Source organism: Sebastes fasciatus, chromosome 14, assembly GCF_043250625.1.
Source record: "Sebastes fasciatus isolate fSebFas1 chromosome 14, fSebFas1.pri, whole genome shotgun sequence".
In the NCBI taxonomy this organism is placed as follows: Eukaryota; Metazoa; Chordata; class Actinopteri; order Perciformes; family Sebastidae; genus Sebastes; species Sebastes fasciatus.
In genome coordinates this window covers 30,653,463-30,681,271 of record NC_133808.1, presented here as the reverse complement: position 1 = coordinate 30,681,271, position 27,809 = coordinate 30,653,463, and the positions used below count along the sequence as shown (strand labels likewise).

At 38.3% G+C, this 27,809-nt stretch overlaps 2 protein-coding genes across 10 annotated transcripts; both read left to right on the top strand.

The window, feature by feature from the left end:
• The first annotated feature begins 363 nt into the window (after nucleotides 1–363).
• On the top strand, nucleotides 364–23,476 carry ift88 (intraflagellar transport 88 homolog). Of its 9 annotated transcripts, none has more exons than XM_074657833.1 (27): nucleotides 364–583; nucleotides 1,675–1,737; nucleotides 1,983–2,042; nucleotides 2,369–2,422; nucleotides 2,635–2,698; nucleotides 2,995–3,064; nucleotides 3,961–4,051; nucleotides 4,200–4,304; nucleotides 4,536–4,638; nucleotides 4,802–5,148; nucleotides 5,382–5,452; nucleotides 5,555–5,641; nucleotides 6,552–6,657; nucleotides 8,712–8,798; nucleotides 8,996–9,182; nucleotides 9,570–9,678; nucleotides 9,835–9,985; nucleotides 10,077–10,192; nucleotides 11,235–11,287; nucleotides 11,622–11,687; nucleotides 11,796–11,902; nucleotides 14,184–14,256; nucleotides 15,540–15,587; nucleotides 16,809–16,826; nucleotides 17,007–17,057; nucleotides 21,098–21,205; nucleotides 22,470–23,476. In XM_074657833.1, exons 1-27 carry the CDS (start codon nucleotides 503–505, stop codon nucleotides 22,586–22,588), a joined length of 2,595 nt encoding a protein of 864 aa, XP_074513934.1. In that variant the 5' UTR covers nucleotides 364–502; the 3' UTR covers nucleotides 22,589–23,476. The 9 variants fall into 9 exon arrangements, with proteins under 9 accessions (XP_074513934.1, XP_074513933.1, XP_074513935.1 ...); XM_074657832.1 differs by having other exon boundaries at nucleotides 15,537–15,587; XM_074657834.1 differs by having other exon boundaries at nucleotides 6,552–6,651; nucleotides 15,537–15,587; nucleotides 22,470–23,475.
• A 65-nt stretch (nucleotides 23,477–23,541) lies between these two features.
• il17d (interleukin 17d) lies at nucleotides 23,542–26,093 on the top strand. The gene is made up of 2 exons (XM_074657843.1): nucleotides 23,542–24,529; nucleotides 24,837–26,093. Exons 1-2 carry the CDS (start codon nucleotides 24,228–24,230, stop codon nucleotides 25,156–25,158), a joined length of 624 nt encoding a protein of 207 aa, XP_074513944.1. The 5' UTR covers nucleotides 23,542–24,227; the 3' UTR covers nucleotides 25,159–26,093.
• The last annotated feature ends 1,716 nt before the right edge of the window (nucleotides 26,094–27,809 follow it).

The following is a 27,809-nucleotide window of genomic DNA, read 5'->3' as shown; positions in this document are numbered from 1 at the left end:
TAAGTTATATTTATATTGTTTAGGATGTAAATTATATTGTTATTATAAGTTATATTTATATTGTTTAGGATGAAAATGATATTGTTATTATAAGTTATATTTATATTGTTTAGGATGAAAATGATATTGTTATTATAAGTTATATTATAAGTTATATTTATATTGTTTAAGATGAAAATGATATTGTTATTATAAGTTATATTTATATTGTTTAAGATGAAACTGAGCACAGAAAGGCATGTAGCTTTCACTTGTATCCTAGCAACGGGGTGAAACCAGCTTTCAACCAATCGTGTCGCAGCTACTTGATGATTGACGCGTGAATAGCCAATCAGAGGTGAGAGATCTGTGAAGTGTCCCGCCCATACCGCGGGGGATTGTGGGATGAAGTCTTGAAAGGACAACAAACCCTCCATGCTCTCTGTGTTTGTGTGTTAAACTGATTGATTTACAGGTTATTTATGAGCTTTTAGTGATAAAATCTCAGCAGGGAGACATAAAGATGGAGAATGTGCATCTGGCTGTGGAGGAGGAGGATCTTTATTCCGGTTATAACGACTATAATCCAACATTTGACTCAGAGGTGAGTTAGCAGCTATGCTACATTAGCAGTTTAAAGCAGTTTGCATTGCAGGTGTTCTCTAACTACAGCTGACAATGACACAGTTAGATAATGATATGAGCTGCAGAGGGGGAGAACTATAAAACAAATCATTTAAAATCATTAATTTGCTAAGTCTACTTTTGTATTGGACAATGGGTATGTAAAGAATAAAGACTGTCAGCCTCTCTGAGGAGATAAGACTGTTTAAAAACATCACAATCAGCTTTATTTACCAAGATAAGATCAGATCAGATATTCCTTTATTAGTCCTGCAGTGGGGGAATTTGCAGAGTACAGCAGCAAAGAGCATAGTGCAAAAAACAAGAAGCATCAGCTAACACAGTAAAAAAAGAGCTAAACAAAGTGTAACAAAATATGAACCATTTAAATAGAAGGAAGTATAAAAATAGGAGCAGTATATACAGTATTGACAATAAACAGACTTAACAAAATTGCATAAGTGGAAAATGATATTGCACAGTGAGAATGAATGATATTATTTTGTCTTGCAAGTTCATACATACAAGACATCTGACTGGTTTTATGCATCTCTCTAAACTTACACAGAAATAGAAAGAAATAACAGCTAGGGTCCAAAAGATGGACAAATAAAGGCAATAAATAGACAGAACTGTTATGTACATAAGTGATGATAAATAGGTGTATATATAAATATAATATAAATATATATAAAGAGCACCTATGACCAACAAGAGTCAAAGTCAAGAACAACATATTTTTTATAAGTGTGCTTTCACAGGATTTGTGGTCTGAATTCACTTTTATCTGTTAAAGTCACCTCTTAAAACATATTCATATACAATTACATTCTCTTAACTTGTTTTCTACTGATTATTTAAATTATTGCATATTGTTTTATTTTACGTTTTCTTATATGTAGCTCCTTTTGCTCAATGTTGTGTAATCCTTAGACTGTTTTTAAGATGTTTTTAATCATTGTTTGCCATTTCTATTTTGTCTTGTAAAGCACTTTGTAACTTTGTTTTGAAAAGTTCTATACAGATAAAGTGTATTATTATTAATAATAATAATTATTGACCAATTTTAAGGAGTTGGAGAATGATGTAGGCTTCCAGCAAGCAGTGAGGACAAGTCATGGAAGAAGACCTCCGGTGAGTACTCTACGTGTGTGTGTGTGTGTGTGTGTGTGTGTGTGTGTGTGTGTGTGTGTGTGTGTGTGTGTGTGTGTGTGTGTGTGTGTGTGTGTGTGTGTGTGTGTGTGTGTGTGTGTGTGTGTGTGTGTGTGTGTGTGTGTGTGTGTGTGTGTGTGTGTGAGAGAGAGAGAATAAATTATGTCCCAATTGCACTATTTTGTTAATACTCTAACTGATAAGTTGTCGTGTCTTTAATTATCTAGATGACTGCCAAATTTCCTGGCACTGCCATTGGAGCTCGACCTTTAGCTACTTCCTTTGGAGTAAGTACAATGACATGCAATCATTTTGAATTAGACCTGGTTTGAAAACTTTACACTTGAAAATGTAAGAGTCCTGCACACTACTTTTCCTTTCAAGACTTTTATTGAATCAGCACATCAACAGACTTTCTTCAGAGTATGACAAATTACAGGATAAAGAAACAACTTGCACACAAACAGTAACCAAGATAACTATGAAGATCACTTCAAATATACACCCTTATTAATGAACATGTTTTTGTCTCATTGTTATCATTATAAAAGATATTGTCAGGTAAGCATGCCTAAATTATTCTCACCTGTGTTATACTTATTGTGTCATGAAGGCTCGGGTCCCGATGGCCTCTTCAATGGGCAGACCCATGACTGGAGCTGTGCAGGTGAGAGGGCTTGAATGTCCTGTATAGTTTTTATTATGCATTAGTTGACCAATCTCACTTAAACTTTTGTGTGTGTAACTGGCCGATATTGTATATTTAATCAAAGCTCAATAACAACCTGCTCTGTTTTTGTGAAGAAAATTGTGAAAAAGAAGCTTATGAGGAAAGTTATCAGTATATGTTATGTTGTTTTCTTTTGCCGAATGTGACAGGATGGAGCCGCCCGACCAATGACTGCTGTCAAAGCAGCTGGTTACAGTTCCTCCATGACCCGTGGTGAGTTTCAGGGAGTCATTCTCGCTACATATGTGTTGATTCAACAGCTTGTGATTCTGTGGCTGCTCATTTTTACTGTGTCTGCATTGTGGAAGTTGTTCTTCAGGAATAGACACAGTTGTAGAGAGACCGTGTCAGCATGGCACAGCAGCAGGAAGCAGGAGTGTTATTATCTTTTTTACTGTCTCTAATCTTTAAAAAACCTAAGGAGCCTCTATGTGTTTCTATAAGGATAGATTGTAATTGTGTAAACAGTATAGTATTCCTGTTTCACAACATATGATTTGTATTTTCAGGCTCGACCTTTGACCCTCTGGGTCAGTCCAAAGGCCCCGCACCTCAACTTGAAACAAAGAATGAGGACACGTGAGTTGTCACTCTTTAAACTGTTTCAGTGTTTCTTTTAAGATTGACCCTGCATCATCCAAAGTTAATGTTGCCCCCTTAGCAGTAAGGGGAGGAAAATACCTTACAGGGCTCAACAATAACACTTGCCCGATTGCCCAGAGCAAGTAGCACGTGGTAAAAAAGAATTAAACACAGAGCTGATAAATGGAAGTAGCTAAGGAGTGAGCCATCTCGCTTCCTTCTCTAGTGAGAGTTGCACATGATCAGTACCAATTGGGCACTGGCGAGAAAATGTCGGCGGGTAAAGACAAAGCTTATGAGCTGAAGCGCAAGCGAGTATTTCAATTATCTTGAAAACCGGAGTTTAGTTGGATGGCGTTAGAGAGGATGTGGGCGAAACTCCAGATTAATTTACTGACTGCTAAAACATTAACTTTGGTCTTTTTTTGTTATTTGATAACCACTAATAAATAAAATAATTTGTATAGGGGCAAGTAAAAATCAACCCTTAACGTTGATTTACAGGTGCTGTATCACATCTATTAAAATCAGAATCTAAAGACGCATGTTCAGTCATTATAACATATATATTTGTTGTAAAGAAGCAATTCATATGACAAAATAACACTTCTTGCAGTGGAACTAAAAATAATTTAATTATACGTAGTTAGAAAACATATAATATTTTCAACTACTACTAACTAATGAATCTAAAGTGTATTATAATATGTATTGGGACAAATTTAAATTATTTCCATTGTAGATTTAAATCAGAGAGGGAGGGAAGATTTCTGTCGCTCTTCTAACATTTAGTTGTCATTAAACCGTTTCTAATATTCGTGTTTTGTGAAGCCGGTGGAAGACTTTCAGGCAGCATTATCACACGTTGTATTTCTGTGTTTGTGTTGTTTCAGGCCTGAGGAGAAGATCAAGATCCTGGAGAAGAAAGTGAATGACCTGATAGAAGAGAGCTGCATGGCTCAGAGCATCGGAGCCTTACAGCTGGTCAGACTCTGTCATTCTCTAATATACTGTCTAGTCAAATAATGGATGTTTAGTTTAGGAGAGAAGAAAAGCCTCCAAGTGAAGCAGTGATTAATATTTCATTGAGTCAGCTCTACAGTACACTACTGTTACTGATGTGTTTCTACAGGCTCTGGAAAAAGGTAAAGAGGCCGGGAGGAAGGAGAGGACGCTGGTGAGACAGAGGGAACAGTCTGGCAACGGAGAACACATCACTTTAGACCTCACCTACTCTGTAAGTCATAATACCTGCTGTATATCAGAGGCTGTTCCAGTGTCTGTTGAGCACTTTCTTCCTACACTCTGAAATGACAAGCACCACCTTTGGAAAACCCAACAAACTCTTCAAGCCTGGTTTTTATTAGTTACTGTTGTTACTTAGTTATTATCTGTGACACAATAAATGGTGTGATTCTAGTTTTAATTAGCTGATTTTACAAATATTAAATGTGTCTTTCTTCACCAGGTTTTGCTCAACCTTGCCAACCAGTATGCGAATAATGAAATGTACCCAGAGGCCCTAAACAGCTACCAGGTCATCGTGAAGAACAAGATGTTCAGTAACGCAGGTGAGCAGAGAAGTTTTAACTATGGCTGCAAAATCAAAGAGGACATTTGTTACTGCAGCATTGAAGTACAAATTATCATGTAACAACATCCTCAAAACCTAAAAAGGTTTAAACTGCTGCATTTTCATGCATTGTCCTTATATTCTTTGTGCTGCTCCTCCAGGCCGCCTGAAAGTCAACATGGCCAACATCTACGTCAAACAGAAGAGCTACCCCAAAGCCATCAAGTTCTACCGAATGGCCCTGGATCAGATCTCCAACGCCAACAAGGAAGTGAGGATCAAGATCATGCAGAACATCGGCGTGGTCTTCGTCCGCATGGGCCAGTACTCGGACGCCATAACGTCCTTCGAGCACATCATGAGCGAGAGCCCCAACATCAAGACGGGCTTCAACCTCATCCTGTGCTACTACGCCATCGGAGACAGGGAGAGGATGAAGAAGGCCTTTCAGAAGCTCATCTCTGTTCCTCTGGGCATCGACGATGAAGACAAGTACATCCCGTCTAATGTGAGTAGCAGTAAAATATGTTTATTTATGGAAACGTATAGCAACAGATTACCTGCCTTTTCTCTCTTTGAATTTGAATGTCAACGTTATGAATGAAGCTTCGAACTATTCGGTACAACCCTACTGTATATACTGAAGAATACTACTATTTACAACAAAGTGTTGGAGATTTGTGAATGTGATGCCTGTAAATGACATCTTAATGTAAACATTGTCCTGTCATGTCTTCTCAGGATGACACCGACTCAAACCTGGTCATCGAGGCCATTAAGAACGACAAACTTCACCAGATGGAGAGAGATCTGTAAGAAAAATCTCACACAACACAAACATGGTGGTTGTCTTGTCCTTACAAGCCTGATGTTGTTGTTGTTACATGTTGTCTTCTTCTGTATACTGTCCATAGAAAAGTCCTGGCTGAGAAGTACATTATGACTGCAGCCAAGCTCATCGCTCCGGCCATTGAGACTTCTTTTGCTACCGGATTTGACTGGTTTGTTACTGTTGTTTTTTCTTTGTTTTGCTTTTCATCTTAACATCTTAACACCAGAGGGCATATAATGTACAAGAGGACTCCAACTTCAGGTCAAAAAAAAAATTTTCAAGGTGATAGCTGACAATATTCTCCATAAATAAGTGTTTCTGCTGAACAGCTGTTTCAGATGCTAAATCAAAATTCTCTGTTATTGGACTGAAAATCAAAACTTAGGGGAGTGTCGTTGGATGTCTTGCCTCCTGCATCTCCACAACCATGTTATCGTATTTTTTAATACTAGTGCATCAATGCCTAAGCTGATTTTATGCAGTGGTGGGTAGAGTAAACTAAAACGGTACTCAAGTAAAAGTATTGCTACTTTATAATTATATTGATCAAGTAGAAATAAAAGTACTTCTACTACTTGAGTAAGAGTAAAAAGTCTAGAAAAAAAACTACTAATAGTAGTGAGTAACTTCATTAGATGGAATTTATTACATCAATATATCACGCTCAAACAGGTCCTCGCATGTTTTCTCAGATTTAATATGGAATTCTTGGAGGTCGAGATGTTTTCCACCATTTATATAAACGTATTTTGAGTGTAATAAAATTTCTAAAAAAGAGACAAAATGCACAATAAACAAAATTAAAGATTAATTTCACTGATAGCATTTTTTTTTTTTTTTTAAATCTATAGAAATCAAGATAATCTCGTCATCTTGAATTCTTTTGGCCACGATAATCTGACATTGTGACAGCCCTAGTTGACACCCCGATATATTATTTAGAAAACAAAATCAAAATGCAGCAGCTCTCATGGTCAACGGTCAAATTTAGATAAAACAAATAATTATACATACTTCTTGCAGCAAGCATGTGATAAAGTGTTATACTGTGCATGTATGGTTGTTTGTCTTCTTTTTAGGTGTGTTGACATGGTGAAGAGTTCTCAGTATGTTGAGCTCGCCAACGACCTGGAGATAAACAAAGCCATCACCTACCTCCGACAGAAGGACTTCAATCAGGTGACTGTTTGTCTCAACGGTATTAAAGGGAAATACCACTCAATGTAGGTAGTAGTCTGTGGTTGTTGCCACAGTATCGTAATATTTGTGACCCTGTTATTGATTTTATATTTAAGAACATGCAGAATTTTCTCGGTTTAAAGCCACTAATTCAAAACTAACATTTCACATCAATGCTTGAAATTAAAACATCAGTTATAAATAATATAATTACAAAAGTATAAGCCAGTTAGAGATTGTTATTGTTATGAATTCTGAACCTGGAACCTTGGAGTAGCCGTTACGTTTATAAATTGTTAGAGTGAGTGGTATTTCCCTTTTAATCATATGTAAAATGTGTATAATCTGGTCTTTTTTGTCCTTTTATATTATTTTTCCATCTTTTTTTTTAAGTTTCCGTAGAGTTATTGGCCAGCGTTGTTCACACATGTCGGTTTTCTCCTGCTGATGCTGTTTCAGGAGTTTTTCCTCCCTTCTCATTGCCCTCCATTCTCTCTTGCTTTTGTCTTGTTTCCCATCTGCATGCCTAAGGTTGAGGTATGTGTGCCCTCTGTTTCCGTGTTCACATTTACATTGTGTTGGTTTTGTTTTTTTTCCCTGACATGTTACTACTTTTTACAAGAAGTTGGAGTAGCAGTTGTTGGTTTAAAACCCACAGAGCAGGAGGGAAAATCTGGGTGCAGAATGGAAATTATAATGGTTTCTTATTTAATAGTTTGTTCTGTCGAACAAGTTTTTCCAATTATATAAAACTGCAGCAGCCAACTTCCTTACACTGACATGCTTTACATCCATGGAACCCCAAAATGTTCAATATTTAGTAAATAAAAAAGACATAAAATGAATTAAATAAATTGTGTAAAATGTATAAATGAACGAGCAATTTGTGAAATAATTGAAGAAATTATTAAAAACTAAACTAGATTATTATGAAATGTTATTTCATAATTAATTTTCATAATAACTTTATTTCAAAATGTCTTTTTTTTCTGTGTATAATCACACATTATATTCATAATGTCACTCTTCATGACAGTGGTGTTTAGTTTTGTTTAGTTTATTTTGATCGTTTTCAACTTCACAACTCAAATGCACATATAAATATTAACAATAATAAGTCGCGTGCTTTTGAAAAAGTGACAAACCAAAGTGGGTTTATGTTGACCAAAAAGGTATAGGCTGAAACTGAAGCCTATTAAAACTACCCTTTTTGCATTTATTATTTTAAACACTTCTCATCAATTTTTATAAAATTTATTTAAATGTTTACGATTTTGTCGACTAATCGATTAGTTGATTTAATCGATAGATCTGTAAAACTGAGTTTTTCCACAAAGAATCGCACAAAAGCCCCACTTCTTGTGTTTACCAGAGATGTGCTCATAAGTTTCTTGAAAAATAATTCATTCAGCATGAAAAAAGCATAAAAAATGACTAATTGACTAAAGGAATCTTAGACCAAAACAACTGATTAGCCCTACTTAAATTATTTCACAAATTATAGTTTTATTTCTATATTTTCCATGATGTATTTGTGTGATTATTTATTTCATAATTATTTATTTATTTATTTAATATTGAACACGTTGGCGATCCATATCCATCTGATGCATGTGTGTGGTGCTTCTTCATTGGCAGTAGTGGTGGTGGTGTAAACCTGCAGCATCGGTGCAGCTGTAGTCTAGCTGGTGGTTTGTCAAAACTTTTACACCTTTAAAGGCTCTTAGAAAATCTCCCCAGTATATAAAACACTTACAGTGGCATAACAACCAAGTTAATGTGATAAAAGGTTTTATTTTAAAAAGTTAAATGTCTGAGGAAAAATGATCATTAATTTGTAAATCAAAAATCCAGCTAGTTGCATCCTGCAATAATTTTTATCTTTAAACTCTTTAAATAATAATGTTTGGATTTACTGTGTGGTTCACGGTGGTTCCTTCACTGGTTTGCTTTATGTGTGTAGGTGTTTTACATTCTGGGGGAAGTCAGCTTGTTCTTAAAGGTATATAGTATTACTGTATGTACTTTTACCCTGACAGCTTTTTATGATGTGTCATCAGGCCGTGGAGACTCTGAAGACATTTGAGAAGAAGGACAGCAGAGTGAAGAGTGCTGCAGCCACCAACCTCTCTTTCCTCTACTTCCTGGTAAGATCCTCTCGTTGATTAATCAAAACGCTCTCAGATAATAATAATAATAAGATAGATATATAAAGAAAAGAGAAGCTTAATACCTGAATTAGATTAAATATTTCTGCCATGAAATTGTTAAAGTGCTCAAGTACACTTCAGCACAGTGGATGCTACCAGTAGGTGTTTCTCCTCTGATCTTTCCCCCGTTACAGGAGAAGGACTATGACCAGGCCGACCGATACGCCGACCTCGCCATGACCGCCGACCGCTACAACCCGGCAGCACTGATCAACAAAGGCAACACGGTGTTCGTCAAGCAAGACTATGAAAAGGCTGCGGAGTTCTACAAAGAAGCACTGAGGAATGATTCCTCCTGCACCGAGGCCCTCTACAACCTGGGTAACATCCATTCACATGATGCGGTGCTGAGGAAAGAATTTAACCGGACAGAGCCTGTTACTTCTCTGATGTTCTTATCGGGATTAAAGGTGGTCCAAGTTCAGTATAGATCACACTTGATTAAAAGCAAATAACAGTAAAAGTATTTCTCTAAAAACAAAAGTTTCTCGCTGTCAGCTTCAATAGCTTAGAATCTAAATGATAAATTGAAGGTCAGTTTTCCTACAGTATGATTCAAACATCAGAGGTGGGCTCATGACCAGTTTTAACAAAGCATTTGATGTTAAAAATGTCCACTTACTGTATATAATGTACACTGTAAGGGAATATCTGTGGGTGTCAAAGAAACTTGTTTGACAGTTTTTGTCCTCTATCTACTTGTACCAGGTCTAACCTATAAGAAGCTGAATCGTCTGGAGGAGGCTCTGGACTGCTTCCTGAAGCTCCACGCCATCCTGAGGAACAGCGCCCAGGTCATGTACCAGCTGGCCAACCTGTATCCTTCTGATACTGATAAGAAGATGTGCCATGTGTGAATGTGCTTCAAACAGTTGTACCTCAGTAGATGATTCTGGGAAAGTGTTCATTCAAGGATCAAACTTGCGTCCATTACCACGTGAGCATCTGTTGTTCCTTGACTCGTTGGCTTCAGCTATGAGCTTCTGGAAGATCCCCAACAGGCCATCGAGTGGTTGATCCAGGTCTTGAGTGTAACTCACACCGACCCCCAGGCGCTGGCCAAACTGGGGGAGCTCTACGATGGCGAGGGGGACAAGTCCCAGGCTTTCCAGTACTACTACGAGGTACGAGAAGGATAATTGAATGTTTTCGATGAATTAAAGTAACATTACAGCGTTGGTTAACTGCTCTGATGTTTGGTGCGTTGATGTCCAGTCCTTCAGGTACTTCCCCTCCAACATCGATGTGATCGAGTGGCTCGGGGCGTACTACATCGAGACGCAGTTCTGTGAGAAGGCCATTCAGTACTTTGAAAGAGCCACACTCATACAGTAAGTAACCACCAGTTATAGTAATTCAACGGTAATAGAGAGCTCCAGGGATGATGTATTTATATAAGCCAACCAGGAAGTTAGCATCACCCTGGTTCCCTCCACAAAAACCCGAGCGGATTGTTCCATTGGGTTTTGGATTAGTCCAGAAAATAAGCTCTGTGGCAAACAAACGTTTATGATACTCACATGTTTTGTTCGGCAAGATAATCCATTTTTGAAGTGTAAATGCAATCGGCAGAAGTAAAAAGCTAATGTTAGGCTATAAACGCAAACACACCGCAGTCGCATGACTTCAACGTCACCTGCACTAAGCTTCCAACTTGAAATTTGATTTTGTGCTCGTTCCTCTTCTACAAGAGCCTTCCCTCTTAGCGTCACATCTAGCATAAATCTACAAGGTGTGTAGAATAGTTTGCAAGAGTGTGAGTATACTCAACGAGGCTGTAAAGGAGGACGAGCCGGGGTAGTTTCATTTAGCCACTTTTTAAGACACATAAAGGCTTCAAAATTCACAAGTGGGGTATTTATTGATGTATTTTATATCGTAGAACAAAACGTTAAAATCTTTTCAGCTTATTTCAGACATTCAAAAACCCATTGACTTCCAGACGAGGGAACAGGAAGTGCTAAAATGCTAACTCTTTTCTGGGTTTTAGGACTCATTCCTGCAGCGTCCTCTAGCATGACAAGTAACAAATCAAATAGATCTGTGTAAAATTGATGATCATTTCATAACTAGCAGTTCAGATCAAATATGAAAAAAATATTTTTTGAGAAATATCTGAAACATGTTATTTCTACACTTTTCTGACTTGATGAAGTGATTTGTGTCTTATTTCAACTTGTTTTGATTGTTGTCTTCTCTCATCGACCATGAAGCTTCTTCTCATCTGGAAGTTGTTGTTTTTTCATAAACAAAGAGGACAGATTATTTGTTTTTTTGTTTTTCCAGCTGAATTCAGAATTGATTTTTAAAACGAAAGAAAGTTTAGTGCAGTTTGTGTTCATACTGACTGGACGTCTTTCTGCTGTTTCTCAGACCGACCCAGGTGAAGTGGCAGCTAATGGTGGCGAGCTGCTACAGAAGAAGTGGTGAGAATGATTCTGTTTTTTACCTTTTTAATGGCAAAGTAAAATAGCATGTTACCGCCTATTCTCTGCCACTTTAATACTGAAAACCACATCACAGAAAAGTAGATTCACTCCTTATTGGAATTCCTAAACTTTGTCATTTATTGGATAAAGGTTTATTCTGATCTAGTAAAGTTTAGTTGTGTCTTCACAGACTGTGAGGAGATAAAAGTGGGAAAGAGTAACAGCTGTTTCACTTAACAGTTTCAGAACGACTGATTTAGCTGAGTGAACCAGCAATGAGCTCAGTTAAAGCTGTAAACATGGATCCGTTTTCTCTTTTTGTTCTTCACAGGAAACTACCAGAAAGCTCTGGAAACGTATAAAGACATTCACCGCAAGTTTCCAGAAAACGTGGAATGTAATTCATCCAGTTTGTTACACAATTTTCAACATAAGTGTTGACCAACAGCATTTGATTCGCTGATTGGCGTTTGAAGAAAATATAAAACTGTGTGTGTTTGTCCAGGCCTGCGTTTCTTGGTGAGGTTGTGCACAGATATGGGATTGAAGGAAGTCCAAGAATACGCCACTAAGCTGAAGAAAGCGGAGAAGATGAAGGAGATCAGAGAACAGGTACAACTCTCTGTTTTAAAAGAGCATGTTTGTGTAAATAAACATCTGTTGTGCTACTACCTGATAGTGATTCACCCTGTAGTTAGTATATAAAAGCTTTTACGGTAGTTATCACTTTGGGAATATATGGCACACATGAAGCTACGGGAGTAAGCAAAGACGCTGGCTCAAAGACCTGGCAGAGGAGGCAGAGAAGGGGCAATTTTTGGCTGTGGTTAAGGAGGAACGATGGGGTACCGGTGAACCCCGAAGGCCAGTTGCAGAGAGTGGGAGGGAGATGTCCCTTCCACTGCTCCGCCACCAAGAGACGTACCGGGGGTAGAGGAGCGAAACGTTGATGATTGGTGGTTCCCCGGGATCATGACCCTGCAGCTGGCCCATAGGCACCGTTGGAAGTGCAGCAGGCAGTAATGCCCAGCAGGTAGCAACACCCACCTGTATTTCCAATTGGTATTGCTCTGCAGAAAAACCATGAGAGCTAATCACCAAAGATGGAGAACTATATTCTGGATTATCACTTACAGGGATAGTTCGGGTGTTTCTTAGTGGAGTTGTATGAGGTACTTCTCCATAGTCAAAGTATTACCTACAGTAGATGGAGTTAGGTGGGTAGGTAATACACTGACTAGAACCTCATACAACCCCATTTCAAAAACATCCAAACTATCCCTTTAAGGTCCACACCCAAAATATCTACCAGGGCTGTGGTCTGGGGTCAGTCAAGTTTTGAAGAAGGCGTGATTCAGAGTAACAGAGCCGTGTAGGAACAGATGAAGAGGATGACTTTGTCAAATCACAAGCAGCTGCTCTTAATTCAGCCCAGAGAAACAATCCTACATGGAGCCAGAGAGGGTTGACTCATCCAAAACTCCCCAAACTGAACTGATCCTGCTAATATAACTGCATAGTAGTGTATGAAATGATGAATGAGAGAATGATTAGCAGAAGATTGAATCACTGATCTTTCTGATGTTGTGTTTATGTTAAATGTCTTATTTTATAATGGTAATTCCCACAGCTATGGAAGCTCTGAGAGGCAAGTGAGAAAAAAACTGGTGATTCATTTTCTAATTCTGATGTTAAAGGGACTCCATGTTGTGGCTGTTAAGTCAACGACAGTCAGCGTCCTGTTGCTCGCGTTTGTGCTCGCACTACTGACACACACGGGACTGAACGTGATTGACAAGCATCATGTTGATTAACTTTAGCAACATTAGCAGCTAAAACCCAAGTATCACTCTATATTTCTCATGTTTGGCAGTAATGTTAGCTACCAAACAAAGATCCCTCCATGAATCAAAGTTGATCCTAGTGTTAACTTTTCCTGCTTCAGCCTCCCGACCGTAGTCAGAAGGAACAGGGGAGACACCATAGTTTAAGTCTCCTGGGCCGGAGGCGATAACGTTACTCTCTCCGGAGACTACAAGCATTCATGTTTTCCCCAACAGCAGATTAGAGCGGATTTAAATTAATTTCTAGACATGATAGTAATGTAACATTAGTTGCTAACACACAATAAATGTACCGTTTTTATAGTGCATGGGGGAATTAAAACTCACCTGGAAGAAAACATGAATGCTTTTAGTCCCATTTAGAACATGAAGTAGTGGTGCATTTCAGCCTTTTGTGGCTGACATGAGTATTACAACAACAAACACAAAGAAAAAATTCTCCTCTCTTCTTTTTTCACCCAGGTGGGGGAAAAAGTAACATAGAAAGATTATCCTGCAAAATCTTATTTCACCTTTTCTTAATTCATAAACACAGGAGAGAAAAACACTTTAGATCAGACTTAGAAAATGATCACCAGGATTGTTTTTCTCACTTTCCTCTCAGGGCCTCCGTACATATCTTTATTGTATTATTTTAAAATGTTGTCTTCATCTTTGTTGCTAACTGCTCATTGCTGTAGTGTAGTTTATTCCACCCAAACTGGAAATATAAGACTTGTTTTTACATGTGATATTTATACTTATTTGTTCATATATTAAGGTTCACTTGAACTTGTGTTTGAATGTTTCTGCTTAGCTTTTTGTTAGATGGTTTTAGTTTAAAACATAGTTTTCGACTGACTCGATTAATGAGACGCAGAAGGAGAGACGGATAAAAAGACTCGGCATTGGAAAAAGATGTCACCAGAATCCAACTATTAAATGTTTTTTTTTCACCACAGAAACCTAATCTGATTAAAAACTGTATTTGGTAAAGACATTTTATTTAAATTTAAACTTTTATTTTAATTTCCTCAAACCTTACCCTCCCTCGTTCTCTCTTCCTGCAGAGGGTGAAGTCGGGGCGGGAGGGCAGTGCCAGAGGTCGGAGAGAAGGCAGAGAGGGCAGCGCCGGGAGTGGTGGTGAGTCCGGTCTAGACCTGCTCTATATGAAAAGCATCTTGTGATAACTTCTATTATGATTTAACACTACGTATATAAAAATAAATTAAATTGAATGGAGTCAGTAGTCACCATAACATGCAAAGTTCCTGCTGTGTGTCGGTCTGAAAATGTTTGGACAATCCAATCTATGAGTAACTCATCTAACAGTACAAACACAAATCTTCAAATGAAATTCAAATCAAACATCTGGGGATTAGTGTGGACTTGATTGATATTAGAAGTGCATATTTGTTAGTATGAGTCAGGCTGTGTTTCAAGCCTCAGTAGTTTTTTGGTACAGTTTTAAATGTGACGGTGGCACAGAGTTTTGAAAACAGCCAAGTACTAAAAGCAAGAATTGAGTGTTCAGTTTGGTAACTTTTAGTATTTTCTGTAGGAAAGTACAGATTTCTTAAGGAGATATGGGGGAGAAAAAAAATAGATGGGTTAAATACTTTTGCGTTCTCCTAAAAAACATTTGCATTCCCTCTGTCACAGTGGGAGCTTTTTTCGGGAGAACGCAAACGTTTTGCGTGAGAAAGCAAAAGTTTTCGGGAGAATGCAAAAGTTTCTCCAGAGAACGCAAAAGGTTTTCGGGGGAAGGCAAACGTTTTTCCGGAGAACCAAAAGTTTCTCCAGAGAACGCAAAAGGTTTTCGGGGGAAGGCAAACGTTTTTCCGGAGAACCAAAAGTTTCTCCGGAGAACGCAAAAGGTTTTCGGGGGAAGGCAAACGTTTTTCCGGAGAACGCAAAAGGTTTTCGGGGAACGCAAAAGTTTCTCCGGAGAACGCGAAAGTTTCTCCGGAGAACACAAAAGGTTTTCGGGAGGTCGCAAAAGTTTCTCCGGAGAACGCAAAAGGTTTTCGGGGGAACGCAATAGTTTCCCTGGAGAACGCAACATTTTTCGGGAAAACTCAAAAAGATTTTATCTTTTTTTTCACCCATCTGTATATTTTTCTCCCCTCAGGGGCTTCTTAAAAAAGTTCTTGTACAGTGTTAAAGTAATGTTTATATTCCTGAGTAAGGTATTTGAAAAATAATTGTTTTGGTATCGATACACAAACTTGGTATCATATTATCAGTTTTATTGAAACATGCCCTGCTGTAAGGGGTTAGGTCATTTATTTATATACGTTTGGTTTTAGTAAGAATCAAAGCCTATAATCAACACTGTTTAGCTCATCCTCATTTTCAGTCTCTTGTTCATGTACATCATCACGTCTCTCTTCTATCTGTTGTTCACACATGCTGCTGGGCAGCAGGCATCTCCACACCTGTCCTCACCTCTCCTAAGAAGGCCGGCATTATGGGTACACCTCTAAAACACCACACTGAGTCCTGACTACAGTAGAGGGCTGCAGCCATGTTCGGTTACAAGTCTGGTTTATTTTTAAGAGCTGTTGTTAGATTATGAATGTGCAGCTATAACTCCATATCTAATCCCAAACTGGTCAGTAACAGGCCTTTCCGGGTCAGATTAATGGTTTTAATGGTTTTCATTTGAATTCCTGCATCCTTTTGGGATACAAAATGGTTCATGTCTCCTGAAAATTACGTTCCCATACAACAAAACTGCATTATTATTTATGTTATCATAAAGTGGGCATGTCTGTAAAGGGGAGACTCGTGGGTACCCATAGAACACATTTATATTCACATATCTGGAGGTCAGAGGTCAAGGGACCCCTTTGAAAATGGCCTTGACAGTTTTTCCTCGCCAAAATTTTGCGTAAGTTTGGAGCGTTATTTAGACTCCTTTGCGATAAGCTAGTATGACATGATTGGTACCGATGGATTCATCAGGTTTTCTAGTTTCATATGATACCTTAAACTTTAAAACTGAGCCTGCTGCAACCTAAAAATTGCAAGTTGCGTTAATGCATTAAAGAAATTAGTGCCGTTAAAACAAATGAGCGTTAACACATTATTATGGCGTTAACTTTGACAGCCCTAATGGGGATGTCATTTTGTAGGGGTGTTGTAGGATAAGACTGTTTACGAGCCCTGAATGAATTGAGAGCTTCAGGCCACACCAGAGAAGACAAACCCCCAGAGTTTCCCCAGTTTTAGCTCCTTCACTACAGATCCACAACAAACACAGACTCGTACTCTGAGACTGGCTCCGACTCTGGAAAACTGGCTCCTCTGCAGATTTCAAACGCAATCCAGACAAACTAGAGAGCTGCCAGAAACTGTAAACGAGTCCCAGCTTTGCTCTCTCTCTAGTGCAGCTGAACCTCTGTCCTGTAGTGTAGTTAAATATATATTTATATATATATATATATATGATGCACCTGTTAATGTGACTGCTGCTCCAGCCTGCCAATCCTTCCATTACATGTCGTGATCAATTAGATTAGAAAACCTCAACCTTGTGTGCTCATGCTGCCAGATCTGATACTGGATCTGTTTAAAAAGAAGCTATCTTCCAACATGTTTGATCCTTTGTATCCTTGAATACTTCTTTTGACACTTTCTAAGTTGTTTAACTGAACCCGATACCTTCTTCTTACTTTCTTACGGCACATCAGATGTGGATGTTAAAGCAGGTGAGAGAATGAAACTCATTACTTCTCTTCAGCTCTCTGTAACGGCTTCTCTCTGCTCTTTGTTTAGTTCTCTGTCTGTGTGCAATGATCTTTAGTGCCACGCTGTAATCTTTCTTTTCCTTTTTGTCTTTCTTTCCGGCTTCATCTGTATTCTCGCTCTGCTTCCTCTTTGCTGCTCAGTATCTCAATCTGAGTCCAAACAACTCAGTCCACTGTTGGACTCAGGGAGAGGTACGTAAGATCATCACTCCAGATTCATTCAAACCTGCAGGATTGTAGAATTAGTTTTGTTTAGGTGTTGTCATCCAGACTGGATTTCAAACATTTGTGGTAAATCTGCAGCTTAACAAACCTCCTCAGGGATGAAACTGAGTGTCAGTATTCTCCTTTTCTCATCAGATATCTTTTAAAACAAAGAATAATCTATAACTGAATTAACAGAACACCTTATCTATCGACCTATATTCAATAACCTCAATAATTTGTTCTTTAAAAACACTCGTGAAAGTGTCATGAGTAATAATTATACATTGTTGTAAGACTAAGAATGACAATGCTTTTGTAATGAATACTGACTCAATGAACCTGACGTGATCAGCTAAACTCTTAATAATCACACGAACCTCCTACTTTTATCTCATGGTTATTAATTTATTTATTTTTGCAGGGATTATTCACATTAATCAACATCACTGTAAATGTGCCATTGTTACCCAAAAGGTTGATTTACAACTGATTAGCCAGATGTTGGATTTTGTCATATGACGCATTATCAACATTTTACTTCTTTCTTTTATTTATTTTTAAAAATTTAATTAGAAATTCTTAAAATGTTGATAGACGTGTTAAAATGATATAAATAAAAAAGTGAAAAGTATAGGACGAAACTGGCTTTTAACCACACCGTATCATTTAGATGGGTTTTCCCTTTTCTGCACTTGTGGAATGTAATTAAGTACCTGTACTCAAGTACTATACTTAAGTACAACTTTGAGGTACTTGTACTTTACTTGAGTAGTTTCATTTTATGATACTTTATATTTCTACTCCAATAAATCTCAGAGACACATTTTGTACTTTTTATTCCTCTACATTTATTTGATAATTTTAGTTGCTTTGCAGATTGATATTATTTATTACAAAACATAAAACAAACTAATAAATTCTGATGTATTATTAAAGGTTAAGATATCCAGCAGCATAAAGTAGTTAAAATGAGCTTCCTTTCACCAGCTGCAACTTTAAAAGGATGAACACATTAATGCATCATTTGTTCTTTTACTTGAATGAGATTTTGAATGCACTACTTTTCTTGTAACTGATTACTTTTACACTGTAGTATTGATACTTTTACTGAAGTAAAAAATCTGAGTACTTCTTCCACCACTGTTCATTCCTTCGTTTAAGGAGCCACAGTCCAATAGAAGAATGGAAAAACACAGTTTAACAGCTTTACACCAGTGTCTTTGTATTAGGTTATATAGAAGTACATCATGTGCACAATCATACTTTGTAAGAAACTAATTAAAATCAGTTTTACGATTTAATACCATCTGACACAGCAGTTTTTTTGTAAGTAAACACACAGAAATCTCAAGTTCAGTGTCTCAGTCAAAACACTTGAATCTGGTCCAGAGATCTTCTGACAGGCAGCTGTGATGTTGGACTGGGATCAGTGTTTATGCTCTCACAGAGGAGGAGGGAGAGATCGCCCGACACTCTGTCAGATATTTGAGAAAACCTCTAGTGCACCTGAGAGTTTTCCCTCTTTTCTGTAAAGTCTGCATATCTTCAGCATTGTGAATTGAGTGAGTGTGTTTGTGTGTGTCGAGGCTGCACGCATCCAAACCTGCGTCACTCTTTGATGTGTGACTGGTTGAAACCGCTTTAACAGAGCAAGAAGTGCCTAAATGTTTCTTATAATATTTGTTTTTGTAGTTATTCTTTATCACTTAACTTGTGTGTTCTTATTCTCTGTGTGCAAATAACTTGCATTAACCGTTTTCCAAGTGTTTTTTTGTCCGGAAAATGAGTTGCAAAAGCCAGAAAGTTGTCTCATCGATATTGATTAATGTCTCTATCAATCTTTCACAGAAGTATTCGTGCTGTGGAAACCGTTACACACGATCAGTTTTAAGTCTGGCTTCCAACCTAGTCGGGTCATCCCTCTTTTCTCCCAGTTGTGTTTTATAAAAGAAAAAAAAACGCCACTGAAACCATCCAAGAAACAAAATCGGGAGGGAAAAAAAAGTGAATTTTCCAGTAGAGGTTTCAGTCTGCCAGCAGTTTGTGAGGCCTCGTGTGAGATGTTTTGGACTGTGGAAGGAAGAAGGTAGAATATCGGGCCTCCTTCTCCTTCCTGTTTTTCAGCTTTCTGCCTTTTTGCTCTCGTTGGTTTCCACGACTACCTGGCAGCCAGATGTGAGCTGCTGCTGCTGCTGCTGACAGTAATCATGTCTGTCCTCCAGCTCAGTAGAGCGCTCCAACATATTCATTACATCTTGTGAAGAGCACCAGCTCTGTGTCTGAGCTGGTGCTCTTATTCTGTGTCTTGCTAAAGGGCAAACTAGTAGTGATGTGCAGGGATTTAACCTGGAAGGTATCTTGTGTCCTAACCAGGGGTACTCAGTTAAGTAGCTCAGTTAATTAAAAAAACTACGACTGTCGATCGATTAAAATATTTAATCGCGATTAATTGCAAATTAATAACACATTTTTTATCTGTTCTAAATGTACCTTAAAGGGAAATTTGTCAAGTATTTAATCCTCTTATCAACATGGGAGTGGACAAATATGCTGCTTTATGCAAACGTATGTATATATTTATAATTGTAAATCAATAAACAACACAAAACAATGACAGATATTATCCAGAAACCCTCACAGGTACTGCATTTAACATAAAACAATATGCTCCAATCATAACATGGCAAACTGCAGCCCAACAGGCAACAACAGCTGTCAGTGTGTCAGTGTGCTGACTTGACTATGACTTGCCCCAAACTGCATGTGATTATCATGAAGTGGGCATGTCTGTAAAGGGGAGACTCGTGGGTACCCAGAGAACCCATTTACATTTGTGATGGAATTTTCCATCAATTCCTCTCTTATTGGTAGAAAGGTCAGAGTGTTTGTCAGAGTGTCCCTCTGTTGACATTCTTGGGTTGGGGTCCTGTCTAGAGGAGCCACCGTTATCTGTACAGCTGTGCCTGTAGTGGAGACCGTAGAGCCAGTCGCTAGGGCAACCAGGGTCAGAGATGCCAGAGGAACGAAGTAAGTCATAACATGATAAGGAGTAAGACACTGAGCACCGGGGAGGAAGGGCAGAGTTGTGAGGCCTTCACACAGAGAGCATCTATTGTGGAGACCTGTCAATTCTCCTTGATCAAGCTTCAATAAACCTTCTTTTGTAAGACATCATCAGCGCCGGACCTCTTCCTTCCAAAGATAACTTGTATATCAATTATTCCATCACAACATTCACATATCTGGAGGTCAGAGGTCAAGGGACCCCTTTGAAAATGTCTGTGACAGGTTTTCCTCGCCTAAATTTAGTGTAAGTTTGGAGCGTTATTTAGTCTCCTTCACAACAAGCTAGTATGACATGGTTGGTACCAATGGATTCATTAGGTTTTGTAGTTTGATATGACACCAGTATCTTCACTCTAGCTTTAAAACTGAGCCACTACAACCTAAAAATTAGTGGCGTTAAAACAAATTTGCGTTATAGCATTATCGTGTTAACTTTGACAGACCTAACCTTTATATATTTAAATCAACCAGTTTCCAGTTTAAAATGAGTTCAAATTAACACATTTGGAACATGATGTGTGTTGCTGTTTGGGTGCATCAGATGGTAAAAGGTTGGGAACTACTGTGCTACACACTCAGACGTTTCATAGCTGACTGTCTCTATCTCACATCTCCACAATGTTGACTTTCCAGAGTGTGAGAAAAACCAGCTTCCTCTCTGTTTGTCCTCCGTGCATTTTAGAGTTTATCTAGTTGGGTTTCAAATCCTTAAAGATGCCAAGAGTCATGAATGTTTCTTACGCCATATCTGACAGCTGTTATCTGATAAATTGTGATTTGACTTTGGGGATTAATAATCTTCTGATGAATAATTACATGACTTAGTTTTCAGCATGCATACAAGGAATGTTTAAACATCTTTTCAACTGTGTCAGAATTATCAAATATTCTCAATTCTGACCTGTTTTAAAGCCTCAGTCATCAGAATCAGTTGTTCTGTGTTTGTGTGTTTTGTGCAGACAGCAGCCACAGCAGCAGCAGCACTAAAGGAGAACGGATGAGCGCCAAGATGAGGTCACTTCCTGGTTCCAATGAGCCCTACGAGGCCAGCAGCCCGAAAGAAATAGGTGAGGAAACCCAAGTTTTCTCTCTCTTCTTCCCTTCTGTAACCAATTACATGATCTAAGCTGTGCCTCACTTATTCTCTTTAATCTTTGAACCCTTTGTGAGCTTCACTGACGCTTCAACCACCAATCTCATATATTTACATACTAAATAATAATCACATAATCAAACCAGTTGTCATGCAGAGGCTCCATCTCGTTCTGCTATTTCAAGCTACTAAAATGAAACATTTCCCACAACAAGGAGACTTTGACCATAAGAAGACAAACAGCTCTTAAAATTCTGACACCTAAGAGACAAGTTGTACAAAACACAATCTGCATATTTATCTATTTATTTCATGTTTAGAAATATTAAATGGCAAATCCATTTTTTCTTTGGCAGAGTACTTAAAGATAACCTACTACCTGGAAACGCTTCATAGACGGATCAGGGCCTTGTTTACCAAAAGACTGAGCATTAAAACCACAGGGTATAACACATGAGCAGTGTAGCTGATGACGCGTTGATGACGCGTTGATGATGCGTTGATGACGCGTTGATGATGCGTTGATGACGCGTTGATGACGCGTGACCCCGCCTCCTTCCTTCTGAGAGCAGAGAGATACGTGTGTGGATGTGTGTGCGTGAGCTGCTGTCCGTCCGCGGTGAGAAAGAACAAAGCGGTAGATGACGGGATGAGAGACAACGTAGTGTAACGTTATACAGACATAACAAGGCTGCTGAATGAAAAAGACATCCGGCGATACGTCACACGGAAACACACCGTGTTAATAATAAGCCGACCACCTCACGGTACCTCCAGCTGTGAGCTGTGATCTGTTTTTAAAGTCACGCACCTTGGGGGAGGTCTGCGCTCTCCGAGTGCCATTCTAGTTTTCGCTGTGTTTGGGACGTTTCTGGGCATCAACTTTTATAAAAACGTAGCGATCAGCAAAGAAAAGTGGACAAAGCTCGTTCCCAAACGAGAGTGAATCTGGGGTTGGCTTTCACTCGCCGAGGAGGAGGGGCCAACTTTGGATGTTGTGTTTACAAACCGCAACAACAAATCCTGCTCATTGTGCCTTTAAGAGGTTTTTCCCAAAAACATTGTGACTGAAGATGCTCTTAGAAATAATCGTAGATTAAGAGAAGGCGTTGTGAAACAAAACTTAAGAGTGTTTGTAGAAATGTTCTTTAAGTTCTAAGATTGATCGTTATCAGGAAAATGAGGCCCAGGACATACAGTATGATAACAACTTAAACCTCTGTTCCTCTGGTGTGTAGATGCGTCCTACGTGGACCCTCTGGGGCCTCAGATGGAGAGACCGAAGACGGGAGCCAAGAAGCGCGTGGAGGATGACGACTTTGCAGATGAAGAGCTGGGAGACGACCTGCTGCCGTAGCAGCTGCCTCCACCTTCTGCCTTCACTGTGGTGTCCAGACATTTGCTCTTTTGTCACCAAGAGGTCATCACAAAACCAAAACACTTTACACTCTCTCTACTCTAAAAAACATAAAGACTTTATTTTTCATGGGCATCTGATTGAGTTTATGAGTGGGACATCTTTACCTCTATCAGATGCTTGAAACAGATGATTTTTTAAAGGTAAATATTTACACATATCCAGAGGAATGCCTGTACACATGGAGTGAAGTTTTACAGTCTGGATCTACTTGGACAGTTTTCTTTTGGCTCAGAACTCCAGCACAATTTAAAATGAGTGAAAACAAACACAATGAGGTTAAAGTGTTGACGTCTAACTTTCATTTAAATGTGTTTACATTCATATCTGATGTAGAAATTATAGACCTTTTTTGGACAAACCGTTCGTCCCGAGGGTAAACAAGTTCTTTACTGTGAACGCCCTCAAACACACGTCTGCATTTTAACCTCACTGTCACTTTTTTCATTTCAGTGTCGGGGCACCGAGCCAATGAAAAACATATCGTAATATTTCTGTATGTTTCCATGTGTGAGAGCTCTGGGAACCGCTCTGAAAAATCCATCAACCTGTACATGTACAACAACCTTATGTAATCCGTCCATTTCAGGTGGTTACTTTTAACATTTTGTACTTATTCAAAACATGTTTATTTATAGTATAATATTTATTTTTTCTTTCTTTCTTGTTCATTTATATACATAAAATATTGTAACTATTCAAGAAAAGAGTCATTGGAGTTTTTCTAGAAAGCTCACTGACAATCTGAGTTATTAAAGGGAAGTTTTTGAAGATTTAGTGGAGAGTAAACTGTGTTGAATGAAGCTTTAACTGGATTTTTATATGCATGATATAATTTAAAGCTTTTGCCTCACATAAATCTTAATGATCACACTAAGTGACAGGGAGGAATGGAAAGAAAAAATATTTGTATGTGTTTGTGGTTTGACCTTGAGGTGATAGTTTCTCTGTGAAACCAGAGCAGACATCATAGCTGGATCCAGTTTCTCTTTAAGTGAAGTCGACTCTGTCTGGTGTGAAGCCAAGATCCAGCAGCAAGCAGGGCGCACACAGCCAAACAGTCTGGACTTCCCACTCCAGTCAGGAGCTGCTCTCATGAACGCTATAGCCTCTTTTATCTGTTCAGTTTGATTTAGACTCGTTCTGGTTCTGGATGGTGGAGTTCCTGCGCGTAATAACCGGATTTTACGCACACATCGGTGGAGGAAAAACCAGGAGGGAAAGACTCTTTTTTTTCTCGTCTGAAACAGAAAGCAGCAGGTGTGAAACGTCCAACTCGGTGATTATTTCTAATTCTGAGGTAATCATTATTATTGCTCCTAGCTGGCGACACATGTGGACGCGTTGTGCCAAAATGTTTCCTTGGAGGTGCGCCTGTGCAGCCTCGGTTTCCAGACCAGGACTGTGGACTGTTTTCCTGCAGCTGACTCTCCATAACGCCTCCAACTCTTCACTGGATTATACCGGAGGAAAGTAACCTGTTAACTTCTGATCATCTGCTGCTCGTCTTGAGGCGATAACAGCGCGCAGAGGAACCTTTACGCATTTTGGCACAACTTGGCACAACTTGGCACAAGTGATGGCGCACTGGATCCGCGTCCTGCTGCTGCTGCTGGTTCTGGTTTTGGGCTGGCCCGCCGAGGCGATCCGGGTCCGGAAGAAGGCCACCAGGCCCCGGGCTTGCCTGGACCTGCCGGAGGAGATCCTGGAGCAGATGTTCGGGCGTCTCTCGGTGGGAGTGATGAGCGCTTTCCATCACGCTCTGCAGCTGGAGCCGCAGGACAAACTCAACCTGACCTGCCCGACCACCTCACAGACCCAGACCGACAGCAAGACCCGCCTCCCGGTCAACCTGCTCAGCATCTCCCCCTGGGCCTACAGGTGAGCGCAGGGGCAACATGAAAGGAGCAATGTTCTAGTGTGTTAGTGCTGTGACCTGTTCTATAAATTAGTTTGCATTAATTTCATTTGCAGAAAAAATGACTTGCATTCAAACATCAAAATATTTGTAATCTATGTTGCATAGAAAAAAAGTCTGAGTAAACCTTTTGCAGACCTTTTACATTCACAAAAAACTTTATAACACACTAAAGGAAAGGGAAAAGCATAATAGGTCCTCTTTAAGAGTGTTGAATGCAGTAATCATCTTAAAGAATAGAAACTGATTCTGTTGTTTTCCTTCTCTCAGGATCTCCTACGACCCGGCCCGGTACCCCCGCTACATCCCCGAGGCGTACTGCCTGTGTAAAGGCTGCCTGATCGGCCCGTACGGCGAGGAGAGCGACCAGCACCGCAGCACTCCGGTCTACGCTCCCTCTGTCATCCTGAGGAGAGCGAGCTCCTGCATCGGCGGCCGTCACTCCTACACCGAGGTCTACGTCTCCATCGCCGTGGGGTGCACCTGTGTGCCGCTGCTGGAGAAGGAGAGGGACGGCCACAACAGCAACCAGAGTCTGGAGAGAGCCGAGCCCAAAGCCGGACCGCTCGTCTCTGCAGGGAAGAGAGTCTGAAGGAAGCAGGACGGTGGTACTCCAGATACCTTCTTCTACACCTGATGCACATGTTTTGGTTTTCATCTTTTCCCCACTGACACTTTTTAAGGGAGTATACCAGCAAAGAAGCCCCTGTAACTGTCCCTAAACTAGAATATTTGAGCCACTGATCTACATCTCTGTTCATCTTTGGGAAACATTTTTCATCTGGAAGCAAATCAGGACTGTTTGTTTTCTGTTTCTGCTCTTAAATTAGCTTTTTCATTTGGACCATGTTCATTCTTGGCTTGGTTTTGATGCCCTTTAGACCCAAATTTGGTGACGAGGATACAAAATTCAAAGTTATTGTATTGGATGGACTGGAGAGAATAAGCCTAAACATCCAGAGATTAGATGAGACTCAAAGTTTGAAGTGTTGGTTCAGTCCAAAGTACAGCAGACATATTTCACTCACTCTTGTATCTAATAATGCAGATAGTTTTATGTTTTATTTGCTCAGGTTTTTAGAAAAATGGAGGCAGAAATCTCAGAGATGGATAACTCAAAACCTACAGAAATAAAACCACAACTATCTGCATGGATAGATGCCACTGGAAATACATTAGAGCATGTTTATTTGTAATGTGGGAGGACCAATACAAGAGAAAGCAACCAAATATTAACCAATGGAATAAAATGCCTCATTATTAGTCAATGACCTGATCAACACTGCCACCTACTGATGTAAAAAAACAACTGCAAGTTCATTCAACAACTTGTCATCAAAACAACAAATATTCCAGTTATTGCATTTGTAGTTAGCTTTTAATTTAGTATGTATATTTCCCAGTCTCATTTTGCTTTTTCATGATACAGGAAGTGGTTAATATCCCCAGACAGGAGTCTGTTTAACAGCCGGTGTGATCATCAGATCATTGAAGGGGGTAAGAAAATAAACATGCCTACATCAAAAACTACTATCTGTCTTTTTTTAAAATGTATTCTTCCTACTTGTTTCTTGTTAAATAAGGAACAGTTGGTGCTTTTCTGTCGCCTCTCATAAGGAGTCAAATAAACATGTAAAAAAGGTATATACAGGAATACTGAAGTTAAATTTAATACCGTTTAAGACCTTTTTAAAGACCCTTTCTGTACATTTTAAGACCTCGTCGCCACTTTGAGTTCTAACAGGATACATCAACAACACACTTTAACCTACATTGATTTTAAGATAGCAAAACTAAACAGTCTTAGTTTGCAATAAGTCCTTGCAACATAGTTCACATAGACAGGGTGGGAAGAAAGCACAAGAGAAGAGAAACCATTTGTTATTAAGCTATATATATTGATTATTTATATTATCGTCTTTTATATGTATGTAAAAGTTATAATGTCTTGTATAGTATGTCACAAAAAAGTAAAAAAAAAAAAAAAAAGTCATAGTACAGTATGTCGAAATATTTCATGAAAAAAAGTCATAGTATAGTATTTCGAAAAATTTCATGAAAAAAAGTCATAGTATAGTATGTCGAAAAATGTCATGAAAAAACCTCATAGTACAGTATTTCGAAAAATTTCATGAAAAAAGTCATAGTATAGTATTTCGAAAAATTTCATGAAAAAAAGTCATAGTATAGTATTTCGAAAAATTTCATGAAAAAAAGTCATAATACAGTATGTCGAAAAATTTCATGAAAAAAGTCATAGTATAGTATTTCGAAAAATTTCATGAAAAAGCGTCATAATATAATATTTCGAAAAATTTCATGAAAAAAAGTCATAGTATAGTATTTCGAAAAATTTCATGAAAAAACGTCATAATACAGTATGTCGAAAAATTTCATGAAAAAAGTCATAGTACAGTATTTCGAAAAATTTCATGAAAAAAAGTCATAGTATAGTATGTCGAAAAATTTCATGAAAAAAGTCATAGTATAGTATTTCGAAAAATTTCATGAAAAAGCGTCATAATATAATATTTCGAAAAATTTCATGAAAAAGCGTCATAATATAATATTTCGAAAAATTTCATGAAAAAAAGTCATAGTATAGTATTTCGAAAAATTTCATGAAAAAAAGTCATAATACAGTATGTCGAAAAATTTCATGAAAAAAGTCATAGTATAGTATTTCGAAAAATTTCATGAAAAAGCGTCATAATATAATATTTCGAAAAATTTCATGAAAAAAAGTCATAGTATAGTATTTCGAAAAATTTCATGAAAAAACGTCATAATACAGTATGTCGAAAAATTTCATGAAAAAAGTCATAGTACAGTATTTCGAAAAATTTCATGAAAAAAAGTCATAGTATAGTATGTCGAAAAATTTCATGAAAAAAGTCATAGTATAGTATTTCGAAAAATTTCATGAAAAAGCGTCATAATATATTTCGAAAAATTTCATGAAAAAAAGTCATAGTATAGTATTTCGAAAAATTTCATGAAAAAACGTCATAATACAGTATGTCGAAAAATTTCATGAAAAAAAGTCATAGTATAGTATTTCGAAAAATTTCATGAAAAAAAGTCATACAGTATGTCGAAAAATTTCATGAAAAAACCTCATATAGTATGTCGAAAAATTTAATGAAAAAAATCATATGGTATTTCGAAAAATTCATGAAAAAAGTCAAAGTACAGTATGTCGAAAAATTTCATGAAAAAAAGTCATAGTATAGTATTTCGAAA